This window comes from Esox lucius, chromosome 5 (genome assembly GCF_011004845.1).
Source record: "Esox lucius isolate fEsoLuc1 chromosome 5, fEsoLuc1.pri, whole genome shotgun sequence".
NCBI classification, from domain to species: Eukaryota; Metazoa; Chordata; class Actinopteri; order Esociformes; family Esocidae; genus Esox; species Esox lucius.
Window position 1 is genome coordinate 27,441,302 of NC_047573.1, and position 24,638 is coordinate 27,465,939.

The following is a 24,638-nucleotide window of genomic DNA, read 5'->3' on the forward strand; positions in this document are numbered from 1 at the left end:
ACGGATTGTTCATGTATTACGTTAGAGACTCCTCGGATGATTGTTTGTAAACGTTTGACGCGTCTCTATTTGCAATTAAACTGTTAATTGTGCAAGATAATTGTGTCTCTGTCCTTACTCCTTAAAAGTTCTGATTGATGAAATTGCCATCACAGATTGTCAGACTCTGACTGAACCACTGTCTTACTCTGGTCACACTCTGAGGAGACCACCTGACAGTCCAGTCTAAAGGTCTCCAGTATTCTCACACAGATCTGAGCCAATCAACCCCTATTCTTGATTGTTCCCATTAAAATGCACAGCCCTGTGTCACAAGGATCAGTAAACACTTCCTGGAAGCATAAAATGTCTCAGTTCTGCCACGTCTCCATAATCACCAGACATGTGACCCATTGAGCATGTTTGGAATGTTCTGGATCCTCGTGTACAACAGTGTTCCAGTTCCAGACAATATCCAGATACTTACAGACATTGAAGAGTAATGAGACAACATTCTACAGGCCTCAATAAACAGTCTGATCAACTCTTCTAGAAGACAAATGAGGCTCATTGTGGTCAGACCAGATACTGACTGGTTTTATGATACGACTGATTTAACATCTGTATTAATGTCATGTGAAATCCATAGATTAGGGTCTAATTAATCTATTATATGCTGTCTTCAAAATTGGATTGATAAAACCTGTGGGTTTAGCTCATTTGGTATTTGACTTACAGAGTGTTGCTTGGTGTCTTGGAAATCCTGAAATGATTTTCATTAACATTATGAAATGTGTAGATGTTGACCTTTAAACTGCATTTGATAGAGTAAAATACATTTCATTAAGGTCAAAGGAGTGATTTATAGAATATAATAACAGGTGTATTTCTGGATCCTCTTATTTTCATTTATCTATTTTACATTTATTTGACCAGGCAAGTGAGTCAAGAACAAATTCCTAGTTAAAATAACAGCCTGTATGTAGGAGTTTCCTATAGGAGATGGGTACTGAGATTAAATAAAAATAAAAAGACAGTCCAGACAGAAGACAAATGGACAAAGCACAGTTCCTCCAAGAAGACATTATAACCAGTGTAAGACAACACATCATGAAAACAGCTTACATGGTAACAACATAGACCTAGTAGCAGACAATATAAAAACTATACAGCAGGATATATTTAGACAATAGACAAATACAACAACTTGACAAAACTACAATTAACAGGCACATCTCATGAAGCAGTTACAGGTGTCAGTAAATGTGTTAGTGATTAGGACTTTAAAAGTGGCAATGGTGACAAAAGTAGATCTCAGATGGGGTACTGAGGCCTAAGAGGGTTTTGAATATTAAAGCATTAACCAGTGTATCTTGTTCCAGGTATATAGTGATGGACATTCTATGGAGCTGTAAAGAGTCTAGTTATGTCTTATCTTACTCAGGTCACTTTGAAAAATGTCAGGTCCTTTCACAGGTTTGTTATACAGAGAACATTTTAGTAAATATGTGAGATCTATATTTGTTTGACATACTCTCTTTCTGCATTCACAGGTGGTCACTTCTGCTGTTCTGCTCATTGTTCTGGAATTGGGAGAAATTATTATCCAAATCCTGAAGACCACAGAGAACTGAGAATATTTACTCTGGCTACGATAGATCATTAATGTTCTCTACAAGCCAAACATTATAAGGAGATCCCAAACTTTTGAGCAGCTGAAATCCTATATCAAGCAAGATTGGGAAAACATTTCACTTTGAAAACTAGAGTGATCGGTCTCCTCAGTTCCCAAACACTTACAGAGTTCAAGAAGAGGTGATGCAATACAGTGGTACCTGATATCTGACATCTGAGTTCATCACAGAACCAGGAAGTCACAGAAAATAAACCACTCCTCTGAAGAAAAAAATTGTTCAAGGAAAACGAAATTAATCTCTTTTTTCACTGTTTTCTATGTGTTTGAAAAATGGTGGAGACTGTGAGCTCAATCAGTTGTTCGATCTGTTTAGGTCTACTGAATGATCCAGTGACTATTCCCTGTGGACATAGCTACTGTATGGGCTGTATTAAGGGCTGTTTTGATCAGGAAGATGACAAGGGTATCTACAGCTGCCCCCAGTGCAGACAAACCTTCATACCAAGACCTGTTCTAAACAGGAACACCATCCTTGCTGAATTGGTGGAGAATCTGAAGAAGATAAGACTCCAAGCTGCTCCTCCTGATCATTATTATGCTGCATCTGGAGATGTGGAGTGTGATTCCTGCACTGGGAGAAAACTCAAAGCTGTCAAATCTTGTCAGGTGTGTCTGGCCTCTTTCTGTGAGACTCACCTCCAGCCTCACTATGAATCTCCTGCCTTTAAAAAGCACAAGTTGGTCCAAGCCTCCACACAACTACAGAAGAAGATCTGTTCGCATCATGACAAACTACTGGAGGTTTACTGTCGTACTGATCAGCAGTGTATCTGTTATCTTTGTACAATGGATGAACATAAAGGACATGATACAGTCTCAGCTGCATCAGAAAGGGCTGAGAAACAAGTAAGATAGGAACTCCACAGTAGAGAATAAATCATATATGTTGTGTGTGGATTTGGGTGTGTTTGAAATAAAATGTTATTTTGTTTGTGGGTGTGTTTGTAACAGCTAAACTGTGAGCAATCTATCAACCTTACATAAGCAATACATATTTTACCTTACCTATTTTACACTGCTAATGTAAACCCCATGCTTTGACAAGAATCAATAGAATTCAGTCCGTTCAAGCAATAAGCCAATGTCCGAAAAGTCCCTGATTCTAATTCTCCAAACATCTATGTCAGTCAGTTTCTGATCAAGACTGTTAATCTTAATTGCTTCTGCCTCCCCTGTAACATTTCCCCAGGTGGTTGATATAAAGGAACTGGATCATAATCAACTTGCCTGGTTAAACGATGGTTAAAGTAAAGCCTTAATCTGTAGTATATTGGCACTGTACCACAAACTAGAGGTATTCACAGATAAGGTCATTCACTCCCTCAATCTACCACCCCCAGCCTCTCTCCCACTCCCTCCCTCCCCCCCACATCCCCCTCCTTTCCCTCTCTCTCTCCCTCTTTCCAAAATCCAATTCCATCTGTTATCTGTCTGGTTTGGATACAACGTTCTGTAGTTGACTGTCAGATCAAACATGGTGACCACGGATCTGAGATCTGAGTGATAATATGTACTGACTATATATACCGATTATATGTACCGACTATATATACAGACTATATGTACCGGCTATATGTACCGACTATATATACAGACTATATATACAGACTATAAATACAGACTATATATACCGACTATATATACAGACTATATGTACCGGCTATATGTACCGACTATATGTAACGACTATATATACAGACTAAAAATACAGACTATATGTACCGACTATAAAAGAAATTATAAGAAAGAAGAAAATTACTGCACTTCATTAATTACATTTGTTTATGATGTATTTCTCTCCAGAGACAGTTTGGGGAGAAATATTTGGAATCCCAGAAGAGAATTGGGGAGAGAGAGAAGAAGATTCAGGAGTTGAGACAGACTGTGGACACTCTGAAGGTGAGTGTTGTGGCTGCTATAAATACATGTACAGGACCAATCACAAGTTTGGACACACCCACTCAATGGATTAAGGTATCTAAACTTTTGACTGGGCCATTTACATGCTGTCTGTAATCCTGGTGATAACAGAGTGAATTAACTTATAATGGACCCCCTCTCTCTGTGTCCTAACAGCACTCTGCACAGGCAGCAGTGGAGGACAGTGAGAGGATCTTTACTGAGCTGATCTGCTACATTGAGAAAAGACACTCTGAGTTGAAGGAGCTGATCAGAGCTCAGGAGAAGACTGAAGTGAGTCGGGCTGAAGCCCGCAGGAGGTTGCTGAGCTGAGGAGGAGAGATGTTGAGTTGAAGCAGCTCTCACACACAGAGGATCACATCCATTTCCTCCAGGTGACATCACCAACTTACCTTACAATACTCTGTAATGGCTACCTCTTGACTTCTTTACCAGTGAAATGGACTGGAACTGAATTCACTGTCTGTCTATGTGAAAACCTATTGCTTCTTTCCCTCTTTGTAGGGTTTCCAGTCTCTCTGTGTCTCTCCTGGATCTCAGGTCTTACCCAGCATCACTGTCTATCCACTCTTCTCCTTTGAGCATGTAAAGAAATCAGCCTCTGAACTGACAGATCAAATACAGGATGTATGTAAAAAGGAACTGAACAGGATATCTGGGGAAGGTTAGTCAAAATTATTTCATAACATTATAACATTAAACGTTGTCTTTTTTACTTATAGAACTACATCTAATGTTATAAAGCAACCAATATTATTTTGGGGAGGACATTATGAAAGCAAATACACAACATGAATAGATTATTGTAATATCTGATTCATCTGGGTGGGTAAGAACTAGACAAAACAGTATGTTGTCATCAAAACATTTATTAAAAAGGAGGAGGAGCAGAAGAAAGGACAGAAAGAGGAGAAGAAGAAAGGGGGAAACATACGGAGAGGAACAGAAGAGTATGAATGACCTCAATATCTTCAGTGAATCAATGTAGTTATCAAGTGGATATCTGTAAACAATCATTGTCACCATAACATCTTGGTTCTAGTCAGTGACCAATATCAAGCCATGACAGAGTGGCCTCAAACACTGGAACTCATGTACAATTATATAACATTTTTGAGATTTTTTCATAATTTTTGTAATCCAGAATCAAACTTATTGAAGACAAATGCAAAGCCAAAGCGAAAAGTTAGGATGAGCAATGACAATGATGGTAGCATTTCAGTAGGATGTAGTTATAAATAAAATATAAAACACTAACTTGAGTAATATTAGAGCTTGTACATTTTCCCATGCTAAGCCATGATTAATCTCAATCTTGATTTTACACTAGTCATTAGTACTTCTTATAGTCCATATTTATATGGGTAATGATATTTAAACTAGTTGTTAGTACGTGGTATCTTATTATACTCCATAATCATAGGGGTAAGGATATTACACTGCTCAAAATAACCTGGTCAATTTAGTACATTGTATTTTCTTATAGTCCATATTCACATGGATAATGGTGTAAAACTAGTTAGTACATGGTGTCTTCTTATGGTCTATATTCATATGGGTATTAAACTAGTTTTTAGTACATGGTATCTTCAAATAGTTAATCTCTCCTCTAGTTACCTGTATGTAGATTACTAGTAGATACAGATTATGTGGACCTGTGATATATGAGTCTGTCTCCATAGTGACTACAGTTCAGATTGGAACACCTGCTGAGCCCAAGACCAGAGAAGATTTCTTAACATGTGAGGAAATACAATAACACACACACACACACACACACACACACACACACACACACACACACACACACACACACACACACACACACACACACACACACACACACACACACACACACACACACACACACACACACACACACACACACACACACACACACACACACACATCATTGTTGTTTGCACTTCATTTAAACATACACACAAAACCAAAGACATGCACAAATACACTCAGTGGTGGGATATCAGGGCCTAACTGACTCTTGAAAATACTCTAAGAAAATATTTCAGTGTTTATAGAACTGATCCGGACATCTTTTGAGAAGAAATATATGAATGTCCGCAATTACATTACAGGGATTCTATTACATTACTTTAATTTGATGCTAAACCACAGACTAATTTGTAACTCATCATCATCATCATCATCCGCTTATCCGGGGCCGGGTCGCGGGGGCAGCAGTCTAAGCAGAGATACCCAGACTTCCGTCTCCCCAGACACTTCCTCCAGCTCTTCCGGGGGGGACACCGAGAGACATAGTCCCTCCAGCGTGTCCTAGGTCTTCCCCGGGGTCTCCTCCCGGTGTGACGGGACCGGAACACCTTCCCAGGAAGGCGTTCTGGAGGCATCCGAAACAGATGCCCAAGCCACCTCAGCTGACCCCTCTCGATGTGGAGGAGCAGCGGCTCTACTCTGAGCTCCTCCCGGGTGACCGAGCTTCTCACCCTATCTCTAAGGGATCGCCCAGCCACCCTGCGGAGAAAGCTCATTTCGGCCGCCTGTATCTGGGATCTTGGCCTTTCGGTCATGACCCAAAGCTCATGACCATAGGTGAGAGTAGGAACATAGATTGAACGGTAAATCAAGAGCTTCGCCTTGCGGCTCAGCTCTTTCTTCAACACGACAGACCGATACATCGACCGCATTACTGCTGAAGCTGCACCGATCCGTCTGTCAATCTCTCGTTCCATCCTTCCCTCACTCTTCAACAAGACCCATAGATACTTAAACTCCTCCACTTGAGGCAGGCACTCTCCACCAACCTGAAGTGGGCAAGCCACCCTTTTCCAATATAGAACAGATGTATGCTGAACATGAACAAAAGGTAAATGTTAATTAAATGTGTCAGTTAACTCCTATCTGACCCATCAATCACAATACTGTGGAATGATCTGCCAATTGAGGTTAGAAATGCAACTCAGTGCAAACTTTCAAGTGTCTACTAAAAACTCATCTCTACAGCACGGTTTATTATTAGGTGTAGCCTGGCCCGGGGGCGTGAATGTGACCAGAAGGCTTGATACTGTCCACCCTTGCTGTTTTACCAGGTGGGCTATCGTTGCCACTGGGATGCCCTCCCTCCAATGCCTTTCGGGGGAAGAGTCACTGGCTTGTTGTTGTCTCTCTGTTGCGTACTTGTGCAATTGGGCTGTACTCTGCTGGCAATACTCGGCCCTCATTCAGGGTGGTTGTGGTTGGTGGTTGTCCCTTTGGTTGATGCCTGGCAATGTGGGTGGTTTGATTTCCTGCCTGTTGGGCCCTGTCCGGGGCCTCCCCCTGGGTAGAGCCACAGTCCCACCGGACCCCCCCGTCTCAGTTCCAAGGTCTTACGCTGCTATACTATTGTGCTGGGTCAGTTCTTCTTCGCCACTATAAATCGTTATTGATATGAGGGATGCATTTTCTGAATTTTTTCAGTCTCCTCCCGTTTTAAACTTTAGGAGGACATGAGGCCCTGGTCCACAACTACAGAGTACCTGGTTTGGGAGGCCTGTTGCTGTCCCTGTCCTTGTCCATCTGGTCATACTTCTGACCTAGTCTAAATTTAAATAGACTCTAGCCCAAATGCATTTATTAATTATTCCAATTGGACTCTTAATATCTCACCCCTCTGAGCCTGGGTCCTCTCGAGGTTTCATCTAAAAAATTTGGCCTTCTTAGGGAGTTTTTCCTAGCCACTGAAATTCAACACTACTGTTGTTTGCTCCTTGGGGTTTAAGGCTGGGTGTTTTTATAAAAGCATTTAGGGCTTTATATATACATTTGATTGATTGATTTAGCTGTGATGAATGTGGGAAAAGCTTAAATCGTAAAGGGAGCTTAAACAGCCATAAACTGACTCACACAGGAGAGAAATCATTTAGATGTGATGAATGTGGGAAAAGCTTCAATCGCAAAGGGAAGCCTAACAACCCATGAACTAACTCACACAGGGGAGGGACCATTTAGTTGTGATGACTGTGGGAAAAGCTTCAGTTTCAAGCAGATTCTAACTGTTAAATAAATAAATTGACACACACAGGAGAGAAATCACCATTTGTCTGTGATAATTGTGGGAAAAGCTTTAATTGAAAGGGCAGTCTAACCAGACTTAAACTGACTCACACTGGAGAGAAAACATCAGCATTGTGACTGTTAGAAAAAATGTAATCACTAGGAGAACTTAAAGGATCTGGAAAATTTCTAACCAACACTGGGACTGAATTTTCTGATTGGGATCAAAACAAGCTCATATATATTTAGAAATGGTGTTAGTCATACGTTCTTAGAGCTGTAGCTCTCTGCATCTAACTACCTCGGCAAGAGGATCTGCCGGTCAGCAAAGCCTGGTTGTAAGGAGTTTGTGCTAATCTAAAAAAGTATATGTCTTTGTCTAGTTGCATAGCTGACTAACTATTAACGTGCAGTGTTCTGTAGCATAGATCTGGTCTGGGAAATAGGCTTCTCAACGTTGTTCCACGTTTTGCGCTGCATGTGCATTTTCTGCTGTTGCTGGTTTTTGACTGTTGCCATGTGTGACTGTTTGTGGGACATCGAAGTGTTATTAAGATTAATGACGACTATGTTCACACCTGTAGCATCAGCTGAAATATCAGTGGAGGCTAAACATTTTATCAAGTTAACAGACCCTTTAACTGCACGCATACTGACTCACACAGGAGGAATTCACATCTGCTCGGTATGGAGAAAAGATTCAGTAGCTAAAATCATGACCCAAGAAAACAAGACTAAAAGGAACAAATATGGACAATGAGGATAACGATGAAAAGTAACGTACAGTATCTCACAAAAGTGAGTACACCCCTCACATTTGAGCAAATATTGATTATATCTTTTCATGTGACAACACTGAAGAAATGACACTTTGCTACAATGTAAAATAGTGAGTGTACAGCTTGTATAACAGTGTAAATTTGCTGTCCCCTCAAAATAACTCAACACACACCCATTAATGTCTAAACCGCTGGCAACAAAAGTGAGTACACCACTACGTGAAAATGTCAAAATTTGGCCCAATTAGCCATTTTCCCTCCCCGGTGTCATGTGACTCATTAGTGTTAGAAGGTCTCGGGTGTGAATGGGGAGCAGGTGTGTTAATTTTGGTGTTATTGATCTCACACTCCCTCATAATGGTCACTGGAAGTTCAACATGGCACCTCATGGCAAAGAACTTTCTGAGGATCTGAAAAAAATAATTGTTGCTCTACATAACGATGGCCTAGGCTATAAAAAGATTTCCAAGACCCTGAAACTGAGCTGCAGTGCTGTGGAGTCCATACAGCGGTTTAACAGGACAGGTTCCACTCAGAACAGGCCTCGGCCAAAGAAGTTGAGTGCACATGCTCAGCGTCATATCCAGAGGTTGTCTTTTGGAAATAGACATATGAGGGCTGCCAGCATTGCTGCAGAGGTTGAAGGGGTGGGGGGGGTCAGCCTGTCAGTGCTCAGACCATACGCTGCACACTTCATCAAATTGGTCTGTGTGGCTGTCGTCCCAGAAAGAAGCCTCTTCTAAAGATGATGCACAAAAAAATCCTGCAAATAGTTTGCTGAAGACAAGCAGACTAAGGATGTGGATTACTGGAACCATGTCCTGTGGTTTGATGAGACCAAGATAAACATATTTGGTTCAGATGGTGTCAAGCGTGTGTGGCGGCAACCAAAAAGTGCAAAGACAAGTGTGTCTTGCCTATAGTCAAGCATGGTGGTGGGAGTGACATGGTCTGGGGCTTCATGGGTGCTGCCGGCGCTAAGTAGTTTTAACCCTCTTGGGCATGGAGTTCACCAGAGCTTAACAGGTTGCCACTGGAGTCCTCTTCCACTCCTCCATGATGACGTCACAGAGCTGGTGGATGTTAGAGACCATGCGCTCCTCCACCTTCCATGTGAGGATGCCCCACAGATGCTCAACAGGAGACAGGTTTGGCCAGTCCATCACCTTTACCCTCAGCTTCTTTAGCAAGGCAGTGGTCATCTTGGAGGTGTGTTTGGGGTCATTATCATGTTGGAATACTGCCCTGCGGACCAGTCTCAGAAGGGAGGGGATCATGCTTTGCTTTTGTATGTCATAGTACATGTTGGCATTCATGGTTCCCTCAATGAACTTTAAGGCAGTGCTGGAAAATAATGGATGGCCACACAAAATATTGACACTTTGGGCCCAATTTGGACATTTTCACTTAGGGGTGTACTCACTTTTGTTGTCAGCGGTATAGACATTAACGGCTGCATGTTGTGTTATTTTGAGGGGACAGCAAATGTAGACTGTTATACAAGCTGTACACTCACTACTTTACATTGTAGAAAGGTGTAATTTCTTCAGTGTTGTCGCATAAAAAGTTATAATCAAATACTTACAAAAATGTGAGGGGTGTACTCACTTAAGTGAGATACTGTAAGTCGGAGTATTTTTACACCCATTATCGCCCATCGACCCATTCTAACTGCTCCATTGAATGTTCTAATTCATTTTAAATGCCATTTGCCACATTGTTAATTTAGTTCTTTTTCACAGCTGAGCATTGTTATCGAAATGTCCATCTGGATTTCAGGCAACAACAGTCAACATATGATGCTGTTTTGGAAAATAACTGAGTGAAGCGGTTACTTGATTATGAACACTCAAATTCATAAATGGATCTACATTGGTTATTTGCTATTCTGCTGGTGATCTTTATCTTTTATTCTTTAGGGTAACCAGGGTAACCATTCTTTGTTCATCCAGTGTGGAGCTCTTCCTTGGCCAACCAGGCCATTTCCATTTGCTGAGCACACCAAGGCATTGGCTTTTTTTTCTAACCTGCTGTTATAATGCCTCATAATGGGTGACTTGACTTCCACTGATGCCTGTTTGCTACTGCTGTTAACAGACAGCCAATATCAGACTCCAAAGGTTAATATTCCCAATGACTTTTTTCTACTGAAATAGGTTTGTCTACTTACTTGCATTGTCTGCACCATCCAGTCTTCTCAACAGCATCAGCTCCCTGCTGTAACAAGGAGACATCATTCAGAGTGAAAGACTGTGACCAGGAAAAAGAAGTCATTTCCAAGACAGGAGAGACAGAGGAGGAAGCAGCAGCTTTGGCAGCTCCATCCACTGTAGCGTTGCCTAGAGACAAAGGATCAGTAGACGATGTGTGTGCCGGACATTTGCATATGGCAATAGATTAGGGTATCAAAATAGTATCTAGAATGTTATTGACCAGTATGTGGTGAGCAATAGGCTCACTGGTAGATCAGAAACCCCCTTTGACCCCTGAGGAAGCCACAAACCTGACATACACCAAATGCATGTTGAGAGTCAGTGTAAATTATTACAGTGCCCCCAAGTGCCAAAACACAAGCTCTGGTCAATGCAAACCATTCTTCAGCCTGAGCTGAGAAGTGTGAATGAAGCCCAGCACCCTCCACCACCACATACTGGGAACACACTGCATCAGAGACCTGAGGAAGGCCTTCAGAGGAACGCTTAACACAGCCATCAACAGAGAACAAAAGATAAGGCTTGATAAGATAAGGGATAATGGATCTTCAGACAGATCTGGGAGAGGCTTACATGAGAGCAACCACTTCCTGACATCAATGTGCTTCACCATTGTCCTCTGTTGGTGGAAGAGTAGCAGGGTTAAGAGCAGTGCACCATTTGAAAGTGACCTGCGACACCGTTAATAATGCAATAACCGTGCCGGGGTTAGATGAGCTGTACGAGTGTGTGAGATGAGAGCGTGCACGGCGTGAGGAATAGGCACCATAAGAGGGCACATGGCCACGAGGTCAGCGCAGGCTAACACCGATTCTGTAGCTGCTACAGAACGAAGGTATGGAGCTCTGGCCACAGTATCATGACGTTTGAATAGTAACCAACTGGATGCATTTCACCGCCAACAGTACATGTTGAGTTTGTACAGCTGACATAAAACTTTCTCTGAGACGCAGATGAGTCCACTGTATGGAGTCTCTCATGGCTATTGTGTGGATATGGTTGAGATCAGGCGGGGGTTGGACTCTCATCCATTTAATCAGTCAATCATGGGGCGTTACCTTATTTAACTGTGATATACTCTGCCTTAGAAATGCCAGAGGCACAGGCAGATCTAACTCTGTGTGGACCTGAGTATTTTAGCCTTACCGTATCTGGATGTCATGGATATGGTGGCATCTGGGTCAACCAGGAAATCAGCAGGCCCCATTCACAGATGTTAACATTGGAGACACTCTACTATTCTGAGTAATGAAAGGAAACTGACTTGGTGCTGTGGTGCTGTGAGCTATCCTGCTCTCTCTCCATATCATCCTATTTCTGACCGTGAGGATGGTGTACAGTGACACCCTGTGGCGGTCACGAGAACTACTCAACGTCTCCTGCACCCGTCACGGCCTCTCCAGCCTGTTGTCTATTCAGGCAATTTCTTGCCATGTGTCCAGGCTGGTTATAATTGTAGCATTGCCACAACAGACCAGTCCCTATGTATCCTCCTCTCTGGCTGCCTGCACATCCTCTTCCCCGGCCTCTGCCTCTCATTCCTCTGCCCCGACCGCCTTGATAAAACACAATCTGGCTCTGCCTCTCATTCCTCTGCCCGACCGCCTTAATAAAACATAATCTGCCTTTGCCTCTCATTCCTCTGCCACAACTTCCTTAATAAAACATCATCTGCCTCTGCCTCTCATTCCTCTGCCCCGACCCGCCCTTTAATAGTCCTTCTGGAACGTTATTATCAGGAGCAATTCCTGAGTAGCTGTTAAAAGCTTCTTCTACTCTGGCTCGGAAATCACAACAGGATTCTGTTGGGCCCTGTTTTATTGAATGTCCTTTTAGCCTTTCAGTCTTAGTTGAAAATGTCTCTTTGATACAGATTTTATACAGCCAAGTTGTTTAGTACAGTCTTCCTGTCCTTACAGTAGGGGTTAGATATTTAGTCCATTGACGGCAAATGTTCTTTCAGACTGGGGTAGTGGAACTTAAATGTATTTTGGAAAACTAGGTCTAGTTCCGAGGCAGATGGCTACCTATTTATCAAAATGTCCAAATGTTCACACTATTGGTCAGCGCCAGCTTGGGGAGGAGGTAAAGTTTCACTGATGCCCAATGTTCGCTTGACCTCCATAGTTGTAGGTGCATCTTCATCTCCAGAAGGCTGTAATTGTAACCATCATGAGAGGAAACAAAGTGTGTGGGTCTCTGTCCCTCTGCAATACTGGCTGACCTGTGGATGACCTCACCAGGTTCTTTCTTATTGAATGTAATCCGTGCTTCTTCTTTCTGTTCTGGGTGGGGCAATGTAGGCAGGGACAGGAGCACGGCAGCCTGATATCTCAGACAGACTGAGGGGAGGGGGGCGTTTGGAGGAGGTGTCTGGAGCAACCTTTCCCCGCTTTTCTTAACTGTCCTCCTACCTCTGGTTTCCTTCTCATCACTCCTCTGGACTCTGTCTCCAGGTGCCTTAATAAGCATTACTTTGTTATTTTTGACTCTTTTGCTGCTTGTGAAGCAGCTTCTTGTTCCCACTTTCTAAAATGAGCCCACTGTCAGTTATGTGGTTTTCACTTTCCCTGCTGCTTCTCTACGTTATAGTATCTCTCAACACACCTCCAACTTATTTACCCTCAGTGTTCCTGTTGTGGGAAAAGTGCCATCAGTAAGAGACCACTATTGGGGAACTACCTCTAAAACGCTCAAACCCCATTGTTCAATGTCACCCCTTACTTTATTTTTATGTAAAAAAATATTTGACTATATCATTACTGGATTTATGTAAAGTTGTGCTACATGCCAGTATTGTTTCTGCACTACGACAGGTGGCATGTGATCTGTCATGATTTGGCAGTAAATGATTTTCCCCCCTCCAAGAACTGCCACCTTAACGTGGTGGAGGGGTTTGAGTACCCGAGTGACCCTAGGAGCTATGTTGTCTGGGGCTATATGCCCCTGGTAGGGTCTCCCAAGGCAAACAGGTCTTAGGCGACGGGTCAGACTAAGAGCGGTTCAAAACCCCCTTAATGAAGAATAACATTTTGAGTACCGTGACGTCGCCCGGTATGGCGCAGCCGGGGCCCCACCCTGGAGCCAGGCCCAGGGTTGGGGCTCATATGCGAGCGCCTGGTGGCCGGGCCTTCCCCCATGGGGCCCGGCCGGGCTCAGCCCGAACGGGCGACATGGGGCCGCCCTCCCGTGGGCTCACCACCCACAGGAGGGACCATAAGGGGCCTGTGCGAAGAGGATCGGGCGGCAGTCGAAGGCAGGGGCCTAGACAACCCGATCTCTGGACATGGAAACTGGCTCTAGGGACGTGGAATGTCACCTCGCTGGCGGGGAAGGAGCCTGAGTTAGTGCGTGAGGTTGAGAGGTTCCGATTAGAGGTAGTCGGGATCACCTCTACGCACGGCTTGGGCTCTGGAACCACACTCCTTGAGAGAGGATGGACTCTTCACCACTCTGGAGTTGCCCATGGTGAGAGGCGGCGGGCTGGTGTGGGTTTGCTTATAGCTCCCCAGCTCTGCCGCCATGTGTTGGAGTTTACCCCGGTGAACGAGAGGGTCATTTCCCTGCGCCTACGGGTCGGGGATAGGTCTCTCACTGTTGTTTGTGCCTACGGGCCGAACGGCAGTGCAGAGTACCCGACCTTCTTGGAGTCTCTGGGAGGGGTGCTGGAAAGTGCTCCGACTGGGGACTCTATCGTTCTACTGGGGGACTTCAACGCCCACGTGGGCAACGACAGTGACACCTGGAGGGGCGTGATTGGGAGGAACGGCCCCCCTGATCTGAACCTGAGTGGTGTTCAGTTATTGGACTTCTGTGCTAGTCACAGTTTGTCCATAACGAACACCATGTTCAAGCATAAGGGTGTCCATCAGTGCACGTGGCACCAGGACACCCTAGGCCGCAGGTTGATGATCGACTTTGTTGTCGTCTCATCTGACCTGCGGCCGTATGTCTTGGACACTCGGGTGAAGAGAGGGGCGGAGCTGTCAACTGATCACCACCTGGTGGTGAGTTGGATCCGATGGCGGGGGAGGAAGCTGGACAGACTCGGCAGGCCCAAGCGTACTGTAAGGATCTGCTGGGAACGTCTAGCCGAGACACCTGTCAGAGAGTTCTTTAACTCCCACCTCCGGCAGAGCTTCGACTGGATCCCGAGGGAGGTTGGAGATATTGAGTCCGAGTGGACCATGTTCTCCACCGCCATTGTCGAAGCGGCCGCTCGGAGCTGTGGCCGTAAGGTCTCCGGTGCCTGTCGAGGCGGCAATCCCCGAACCCGGTGGTGGACACCGGAAGTAAGGGATGCCGTCAAGCTGAAGAAGGAGTCCTATCAGGCCTGGTTGGCTTGTGGGACTCCTGAGGCAGCTGACGGGTACCGACAGGCCAAGCGGGCTGCAGCCCGGGTGGTTGTGGAGGCAAAAACTCGGGCCTGGGAGGAGTTCGGTGAGGCCATGGAGAAGGACTATCGGCTGGCCTCGAAGAGATTCTGGCAAACCATCCGGCGCCTCAGGAGAGGGAATAAGTGCCCTACCAACGCTGTTTACAGTAGAGGTGGGCAGCTGTTGACCTCAACTGAGGATGTCGTCGGGCGTTGGATGGAGTACTTCGAGGATCTCCTCAATCCCGCTGACACGTCTTCCATTGAGGAAGCAGAGGATGAGGGCTCAGAGGTGGACTCGTCCATCACATGGGCTGAAGTCACAGAGGTGGTCAAGAAACTCCTCTGTGGCAAGGCAACGGGGGTGGATGAGATCCGCCCTGAGTACCTCAAGTCTCTGGATGTCGTGGGCCTGTCTTGGTTGACACGCCTGTGCAACATCGCGTGGCAGTCGGGGAAAGTGCCTCTGGGATGGCAGACCGGGGTGGTGGTCCCTCTTTTTAAGAAGGGGGACCGGAGGGTGTGTTCCAACTATAGGGGGATCACACTTCTTAGCCTCCCCGGGAAAGTCTATGCCAGGGTTCTGGAGAGGAGAATACGGCCGATAGTAGAACCTCGGATTCAGGAGGAACAGTGTGGTTTTCGTCCGGGCCGTGGAACACTGGACCAGCTCTATACCCTCTACGGGGTGTTGGAGGGTTCATGGGAGTTTGCCCAACCATTCCACATGTGTTTTGTGGATTTGGAGAAGGCATTCGACTGTGTCCCTCGCGGCATCTTTTGGAGGGTGCTTGGGGAATATGGGGTCCTGGGTCCTTTGCTAAGGGCTGTCAGGTCCCTGTACAACCGAAGCAGGAGCTTGGTCCGCATTGCCGGCAGTAAGTCAGACTTGTTCCCAGTGCATGTTGGACTCCGGCAGGGCTGCCCTTTGTCACCGGTTCTGTTCGTAATTTTTATGGACAGAATTTCTAGGCGCAGCCAGGGGCCGGAGGGTGTCAGGTTTGGGGACCACACGATTTCGTCTCTGCTTTTTGCAGATGATGTTGTCGTGTTGGCCCCTTCTAACCAGGACAATCAGCATGCACTGGGACGGTTTGCAGCCGAGTGTGAAGCGGTGGGGATAAAAATCAGTACCTCCAAATCCGAGGCCATGGTCCTCAGTCGGAAAAGGGTGGCTTGCCCACTTCAGGTTGGTGGAGAGTGCCTGCCTCAAGTGGAGGAGTTTAAGTATCTAGGGGTCTTGTTCACGAGTGAGGGAAGGATGGAACGGGAGATTGACAGACGGATCGGTGCAGCTTCTGCAGTAATGCATGTATCGGTCTGTCCTGGTGAAGAAAGAGCTGAGCCACAAGGCGAAGCTCTCGATTTACCGGTCAATCTACATTCCTACTCTCACCTATGGTCATGAGCTTTGGGTCATGACCGAAAGGACAAGATCCCGGATACAGGCGGCCGAAATGAGCTTTCTCCGCAGGGTGGCTGGGCGATCCCTTAGAGATAGGGTGAGAAGCTCGGTCACCCGGGAGGAGCTCAGAGTAGAGCCGCTGCTCCTCCACATCGAGAGGGGTCAGCTGAGGTGGCTTGGGCATCTGTTTCGGATGCCTCCGGAACGCCTTCCTGGGAAGGTGTTCCGGTCCCGTCCCACCGGGAGGAGACCCCGGGGAAGACCTAGGACACGCTGGAGGGACTATGTCTCCCGGCTGGCCTGGGAACGCCTCGGTGTCCCCCCGGAAGAGCTAGAGGAAGTGTCTGGGGAGAGGGAAGTCTGGGCATCCCTGCTTAGACTGCTGCCCCCCGACCCGGCCCCGGATAAGCGGAAGAAGATGGATGGATGGATGACTTTTTCCAGCAGGTGTCACTAGACTCCATTGTGTTTAATGAGGCTTCAAGTGATGCAGGATAGAATTGTCTGGAAGCCTCAATGTTTCAGAAAACCTAATTTCACCATCAGTACTGAAAAGGCCATGTTATCCATGTACTGTAATAAATCATACAGCTTGAACTCCGTCCAGCTTTCTTAGTTGGTCAGTGTCCCTGAAGTGTTCTTCCTCCATTTTGTTTCTTAAAGACTTAAATACATGCTTCCTTCAGCGATCAACCAGTTGGGGTACTTCACTTATTATACCTGCATTCTGGAGAGGAGGTGTCCATTAAAAGTTGCTGCAGTTTCTTCTGCTATACTCCAGCACTGACAGGCCTGTCCTGTGTAATCAAACTCTCTTTATAATGATGAAAGTTATAGCAAATCCTTCCTTAAGTGTCATTAAAATGTAAAAACAAGTCCCTGTAAAACATGTCCCAAATGTAACATAATTAAACTGGACAGTAATTATAGTAGAATTTACTACAAAGTAAGTTCAGGTAGAATTTACTACAAAGTATAACAGACTGTCTACAAATGACTGTTACTGAAAGATTCCCAAATCTATGATCACACATAAAATACAGAACAGATGTCTGCTGAAAATGAACCAAAGGTAAATGTTAATTAAATGTGTGAATCAACTCCTATCTGCCCCATCAATCACACTAAATGACAACAGATAAGAGGTTACTCTGTTTACCTGTAACGACTGTTGTTGGTGTCGTGTTGGTTAGGAACCAGGCACAGGCAGTAATCTCGTTCGTGGGTTTTATTAAAACAACAAACAAACCAAACGCGAAGGGAAAAACAATACTAATGACTGGATGAAAATAAAGTGCGCGACAACGCGTCTTAACAATCAACATTCAAACAGTACATTCAACAACACTCACCGATTAACAAACAACAATGATCCACAATGTGGGGAGCAGAGGGGAAACATATATACACATACAAACGATACAAATTGGGACCTGGTGTGGAAGATTGGAAACATGTGACAGTCCGGGATGTGTTTGTGAGGTATGGGAACTGAGAAACTATGGCACGGTGGCGCTGCTGCTCACCGCAACATGACATTACCTGAAATCACCTCACACACAAACATTCTACACAGTCAATAATTACATTATTTTCAAATAATAAAAATAAAACCTGTTTTGTACAACATTTTATAATGCTTTCAATACATATGGTATCTATTTATGAATATATTTCTGTTGACAAATAAACAACCAACTCAAAACAATCCCGCAAATCAAGACAAAACATCTCTGTTAAAATAGTTCAGCAGGATTCTAGACACTGACTAAACTAAACTCTGTGATGATTGGTTCATTTCAGCTGTCAATCAACTCCCTTCACCATTGAGGTGCATCTCTCATCATATGTTCATGTTCATTTAGGAACCAAGACCTTTGGCTCACTCTGTTCCACATAAATGTTGAACAAGATCATGCTGTTCTATATAATATCTGTAATTTTAAGCCATCGTCAATCAATCATTCATTGATACCATCAGACTGTATCACTGAATAGGTGTCAGTATCTTCACAGATCCATTATAAACATAGAACCCAGGATAGAGTGGCTGAGTGAATGTGGTCTGGACTCTGTAGAGGAGTGTCATTGTGTCAGAGACACTGTAGAAGGACAGAGTTCCTGCACTGTGGTCCAGATACACTCCTACTCTGGAGGAGCAGGGGACACGGATATCAGTCCTGGTATTATTGTGCCAGAAACAACATCTGGATGTAGAACAGGATAACACCCAGGACTGATCATTATTACCAAACCAACACTCACCACCTCCTATCCTGCAGATCTCTTTATATGAGACGGCTACGTTAACCCCTCCCCCACTCCACTCTACCTCCCAGTAACAGACTCCAGACAGACCCTCTCTACACAACACCTGGTTATGGGAGGTAAATCTGTCAGGATGGTCAGGATAGGACTGGGCCTTATTACTCCAAGCCACCTTTCTGTTCCCCTCAGACAGACACAGGAACTGATTTGCTGTATTGGGATCCAATGTCAGCTGGCAGGAATCTAATAAGATGAAAAACAAAGTCAGTGACAGTCTCACTCCCTTAATCTGTGTGTGTGTGTGTCTGTCTGTCTCTCTTATCTCTGTTTCTCGCTCTCTGTGTGAGTGTGTGTCTGTCTCTGTCTTTCCCTCTGTGTGTGTGTGTGTGTCTGTTTCTCCCTCTGTGTGTGTGTGTGTGTCTCTCTCTCCTTCTGTGTGTGTGTGTGTGTCTGTCTAAATTTCAGCCTTCTTAGGGAGTTTTTCCTAGCCACTGAAATTCAACACTACTGTTGTTTGCTCCGTGGGGTTTAAGGCTGGGTGTTTTTATAAAAGCACTTTGTGACAACTGCTGTTGTAAAAAGGCTTTATAAATAAATTTGATGGAAATAAATACATTTGATTGATTGTCTCTTTCTCCCTCTGTGTGTGTGTGTGTGTGTGTGTGTCTGTCTCTCCCTCTGTGTCTGTGTGTGTGTCTGTCTCTCCCTCTGTGTGTGTGTCTGTCTGTCTCTCCCTCTGTGTGTGTCTCTTATCTCTGTGCATGCTGGGAGTGGTGTGTGTGTGTGTGTGTGTGTGTGTGTGTGGAGTTTTGGTAGCCCTTTTCAATTTATTCATCCTTTTCTCTTGGTGGATTTCTGATTTCTATGCATGACGGGGCTGTTCAGAAAATCTAAACAATAATGGATATCATACATCCCAGGGTGTCTTTTACCCATTTTCAGTTTTCTCTGTGTATTCTTCTGTTTTCCCTCTTTTCTTTATGGAGGTGTTAAAGGTTGGTTCTCTTAATATTAATGGAGGGAGGAATTGGAATAAGAGGGCTTGGGTATTGGAAGTGATTACATAGAAACAATGTAATGTCGTTTTCCTACAGGAGACACATAGTGATGAAGCTAATGAGGTTGACTGGGGCATGTTGTGGGGGGGGCAGCATGTGCTTAGTCATGGTACACATTTTAGTGCTGGAGTGGCTATTTTGTTTTCCTCTGGTTTGGGGGTGACTGTAATATCTATAACTGAAATTGACAAGGGCCGGGTCTAATTGGTCAAGGCGGATGTTATGGGAGTTCTGTTTCAGTTTTTGAATGTTTATGCTCCAAATGAGGGAACACAGTGCATTGCTGTATTTGATAAGATAAAGGTTTCTTTATGACAATGTGATCAACAGGGATGTTTGGTTTTGGGGGACTGGAACTGTACAGTGGATTTTACTGTTGATCACACGGGTTTGGAACCTCATCTGAATTCTGTGTCCTGTCTGTCTGGTGTGTTGACTGAGTTTGATCTTTCTGATGTATGGAGAGTGAGAAATGCCATTGTTAGTCAGTACACATGGTTAAAAATTATGGTCAAATGAGTGCAGCAAGGTTAGACAGGTTATATGTTTCAGAACGCTACTCTGGTAGAGTGGTGCGGTGTGACATTTTTCCTGTGGGGTTTTCAGATCATATTATTATTACTGTTGATTTTAAATTGTTCTGTCCACGACGGTCAATGTCACATTGGTATTTTAATATTAAGTTGTTACAGGATATCATGTTTTGTGAAAGGTTTTGTTGTGTTGGGGACGATGGAGGGCTTTAAAAAGGAATTTTGAGTCCTTGAGAAAACAGTGGGAGGTTGGGAAGACCCAAATGTGTGTTTAGTCAACAGTCTACTGCTCTGTCTAATGTTGAGGTTAGAGAGACTATTAGAGCCCTTGAAGAGGACATCAAATTGATTGAGCTGTAACTGAGCACTCAGACAGACCCTGGATTGGTCATGAATTTACATCATAAGAGACATGCCACCCTCAAAGATATGGATGCTCACATCACTTTTTTCTTTAACTTGGACCAGTCAATAGACATCTGGTTCACCTGGATCCAAGTGTTAAGGAGGGATGTCCTTTTTGTTCTGATCCTGAATCATCTGGTTTACTTGGAATTTAAAGTTTAGTTTTTTGTTATTTGAGTGTCTGTTGCATCTTTTTAAAAGGAGAGTCTCTGTCTCTCCTTCTCTCTCTCTTTGTGTGTGTGTGTAAGATTGTTATTACATGTAAAGAAACAGATTTTACACCTGTGTATGGTTATGAGTGTATGTGTGCATGTCTATGGGTGTGTGTGTACGTTTACATGAAGTGCAAACAACGATGTGTGATTGTGTCTGTGTGTGTGTGTGTGTGTGATTGTATTTCCTCACATGTTAAGAAATCCTCTCTGGTCTTGGGCTCAGCAGGTGATCCAATCTGAACTGTAGTCACTATGGAGACAGACAGACTTATAAATCACAGGTCCACATTAATCATGTCCACTAGTAATCTACATACAGGTAACTAGAGGAGAGATGGACTATAGATGGACTCTATTTGTATATAATTGTACATGAGTTCCAGTGTTTGAGGCCATTCTGTCATGGCTTTGATTTGGGTCACTGACTAGAACCAAGTTGTTATGGTGACAATGATTGTTGACAGATCTCAGATCTCTACTTGATAACTACATTGATTCACTGAAGATATTGAGGTCATTTATACTCTTCTGCTCATTTCCTTATGCTTCCCCCTTTCTTCTTCTCCTATTTTTTTCATTTCTTCTCCTCCTCCTCCACTTTTTGAAAAAGTATTTTGATGGCGATATTCTGTATATGGACTATTTGTGTTGGTCTAATTGTTACCCACCAAGAAGAACAGATATTACAATAATCTATTAATATTCTGTACTTGCTTTCATAATGTCCTCCCCAAAATAATATTGGTTGTTGTATAACATTAAATGTAGTTCTAAGACGAGTAAAAATCCCAATGTTTAATATTAATAATTAATATGAATAATAATTTTGACCAACCTTCCCCAGATATCCTGTCCACTTCCTTTTTACATACATCCTGTATTTGATCTTTCAGTTCAGAGACTGATTTCTTTACATGCTCAAAGGAGATGTGTGGATAGACAGTGATACTGGGTAAGACCTCAGATCCAGGAGAGACACAGAGAGACTGGAAACTCTACAGAGAGGGAAAGAAGCAACAGGTTTTGACATAGACAGACAGTGAATTAAGTTCCAGTCCATTTCACTGGAAAAAGAAGTCAAGAGGGATCCATTACAGAGTATTGTAGGTAAGTTAGTGATGTCACCTGGAGGAAATGGATGTGATCCTCTGTGTGTGAGAGCTGCTTCAACTCAACATCTCTCCTCCTCAGCTCAGCAACCTCCTGCTCCAGTTGTTCCAAGAGTCCTTCAGCCCGACTCACTTCAGTCTTCTCCTGAACTCTGATCAGCTCCTTCAACTCAGAGCGTCTTTTCTCAATGTAGCAGATCAGCTTAGTAAAGATCCTCTCACTGTCCTCCACTGCTGCCTGTGCAGAGTGCTGTTAAGACACAGAGAGAGAAGTGGGTCTAATTTAAGTTAATTCACTCTGCTATCACCAGGATTACAGACAGATTGTAAATGTAAATATACAGTGCCAGTCAAAAGTTTAGATACACTAATCCATTCAGTGGGTGTGTCCAAACTTCTGATTGGTCCTGTACATGTATTTATATCAGCTACAACACTCACCTTCAGAGTGTCCACAGTCTGTCTCAACTCCTGAATCTTCTTCTCTCTCTCCCCAATTCTCTTCTGGGATTCCAAATGTTTCTCCTCAAACTGTCTCTGCAGAGAAATACATAATAAATGAATGTTATCAGCAAAGTGTAGCAATTTTGAATTATATCACATTTATTAATGTTATCAGGATACATTCTGCTTTCTTAAAATGTTGGTTATAGTCGGTATATATAGTCGGTATATATAGTCGGTACATATAGTCGGTACATATAGTCGGTATATATAGTCGGTACATATAGTCGGTACATATAGTCAATACATATAGTCGGTACATATAGTCGGTACATATAGTCGGTACATATAGTCGGTACATATTATCACTCCGATATAAGATCCGTGGTCACCATGTTTGATCCGACAGTCAACTACATAACGTTGACATTAACAGTCTTGATCAGGAACTGACTGACATAGATACAGTATCACCTTGACGTTTGGGGGATCAGAACCAGGGACATTACAGACATTAGTTAGATTCCCTGACCACTAGACCAACTTGCCTGTCCTATTCAGCATTGCATTGTACATGAACAAAACGTACCTCAGCCATGTACATCTGTAATACACCAAACCCTCTTATTCCTTATATAGATTCTTACTGAATTCTACTGATTCCAGTCAAAGGGTGAGATTTACATTAGTGGTGTATAATAGGTAAGATATAATAACAATGCTTATGTAAGGTTCATAGATTGCTGACGGTGTAGCTGTTACAAACACACCCACAAACAAAATATATTTCATATCAAACACACCCACATCCACACACAACATATATGTTTTATCCTATTCTGTAGAGTTTCCATCTTACTTGTTTCTCAGTCCTTTCTGTTGCAGCTGAGATTGTATCATGTCCCTTATGTTCATCCAACATACAAAGAAAACAGATACACTGCTGATCAGTACGACAGTAAACCTCCAGTAGTTTGTCATGATGAGAACAGATCTTCTCCTGTAGTTGTTTGGAGGTTTGGACCAACTTGTGCTTTTTAAAGGCAGGAGATTCATAGTGAGGCTGGAGGTGAGTCTCACAGTAAGAGGCCAGACACACCAGACAGGACTTGACAGCTTTGAGTTTTCTCCCAGTGCAGGAATCACACCCCACATCTCCAGGTCCAGCGTAATAATGATCAGGAGGAGCAGCTTGGAGTCTTGTCTTCTTCAGATTCTCCACCAATTCAGCCAGGATGGTGTTCCTGTTTAGAACAGGTCTTGGTATGAAGGTCTGTCTGCACTGGGGGCAGCTGTAGATACCCATGTCATCTTCCTGATCCAAACATTTCTTAATACAGCCCATACAGTAACTGTGTCCACAGGGAATAGTTACTGGATCCTTCAGTAGATCTAAACAGATCGAACAACTGATTGAGCTTATGGCCTCCGTCATTTTTCACACACATATAAACAGAGAAAAAAGAACAAGAGATTTCTTTCGTTTTCCTTGAACAGTTTCTTTTCAGAGGTGTGGTTTGTTTTCTGTGACTTCCTGGTTCTGTGGTGAACTCAGATGTCAGATATCAGGTATGGCCAGTAGAGGGCAGTAATGATCTATCATAGCCAGAGTGAAAATTCTTAGTTTAGTCTGTGATCTTCAAGGTCTGGGTTATAATAATAGCTTGTGAATGCAGAAAGAGAGTGCATGTCAAACAAATAGAGATCCCACATATTTACTACAACTTTTTCTGTATAACAAACCTGTGAAAGGACCTGAGTAATGTAAGACATAACCTGACTATTTACAGCTCCATAAACTGTCCATCACTATGTACCTGAGACAAGATACACTGGTTAATGCCTTTTTTTTTTACAAAAACCTCTTAAGCCTCACTCTCCCTATCTGAGATCTACTTTTGTCACCATTGCCTCTTTTAAAGACTTAATCACTAAAACAATTACTGCCACTTGTAAAGTCTTCATGACATGTGCCTGTTTATTGCAGTTTTGTCAATGTCATGGTGCGGTGAGCAGCAGCGCCACCGTGCCATATTTCCACAAGTTCCCATATTCTCACGAACACATCCCGGACTGTCACATGTTTCCCATCTTCCACACCAGGTCCCAATCTAGCTCGTTTGTATGTGTATATATGTTTCCCCTCTGCTCCCCACATTGTGGATCATTGTCGCTGTCGCTGTCATTGTTGCTGTTTGTTAGTTAATCGGTGAGTGTTGTTTAAT

The 24,638-nt window shown here is 43.8% G+C and overlaps 3 protein-coding genes across 3 annotated transcripts in view; 1 reads left to right on the top strand and 2 right to left on the bottom strand.

Moving 5' to 3' along the window:
• Window positions 1-24,638, bottom strand: part of LOC117592782 (E3 ubiquitin/ISG15 ligase TRIM25-like) — a gene marked incomplete at its 3' end in the record, with an annotated part of 148,788 nt that overhangs the window by 46,298 nt on the left and 77,852 nt on the right. The window lies entirely within an intron of this gene.
• On the top strand, window positions 1,941-4,202 carry LOC106024161 (E3 ubiquitin/ISG15 ligase TRIM25-like). Its single transcript, XM_034292159.1, has 4 exons — window positions 1,941-2,521; window positions 3,479-3,574; window positions 3,752-3,969; window positions 4,100-4,202. The coding sequence occupies exons 1-3, from the start codon at window positions 1,946-1,948 to the stop codon at window positions 3,905-3,907; spliced, it is 828 nt and encodes a 275-aa protein (XP_034148050.1). The 5' UTR covers window positions 1,941-1,945; the 3' UTR covers window positions 3,908-3,969; window positions 4,100-4,202.
• Window positions 17,781-23,875, bottom strand: LOC105009098 (tripartite motif-containing protein 16-like). The gene is made up of 6 exons (XM_029119640.2): window positions 23,273-23,875; window positions 22,411-22,506; window positions 21,986-22,219; window positions 21,696-21,855; window positions 21,051-21,110; window positions 17,781-18,892 (listed from the first exon to the last, which is right to left on the bottom strand). Exons 1-6 carry the CDS (start codon window positions 23,846-23,848, stop codon window positions 18,369-18,371), a joined length of 1,650 nt encoding a protein of 549 aa, XP_028975473.2. The 5' UTR covers window positions 23,849-23,875; the 3' UTR covers window positions 17,781-18,368.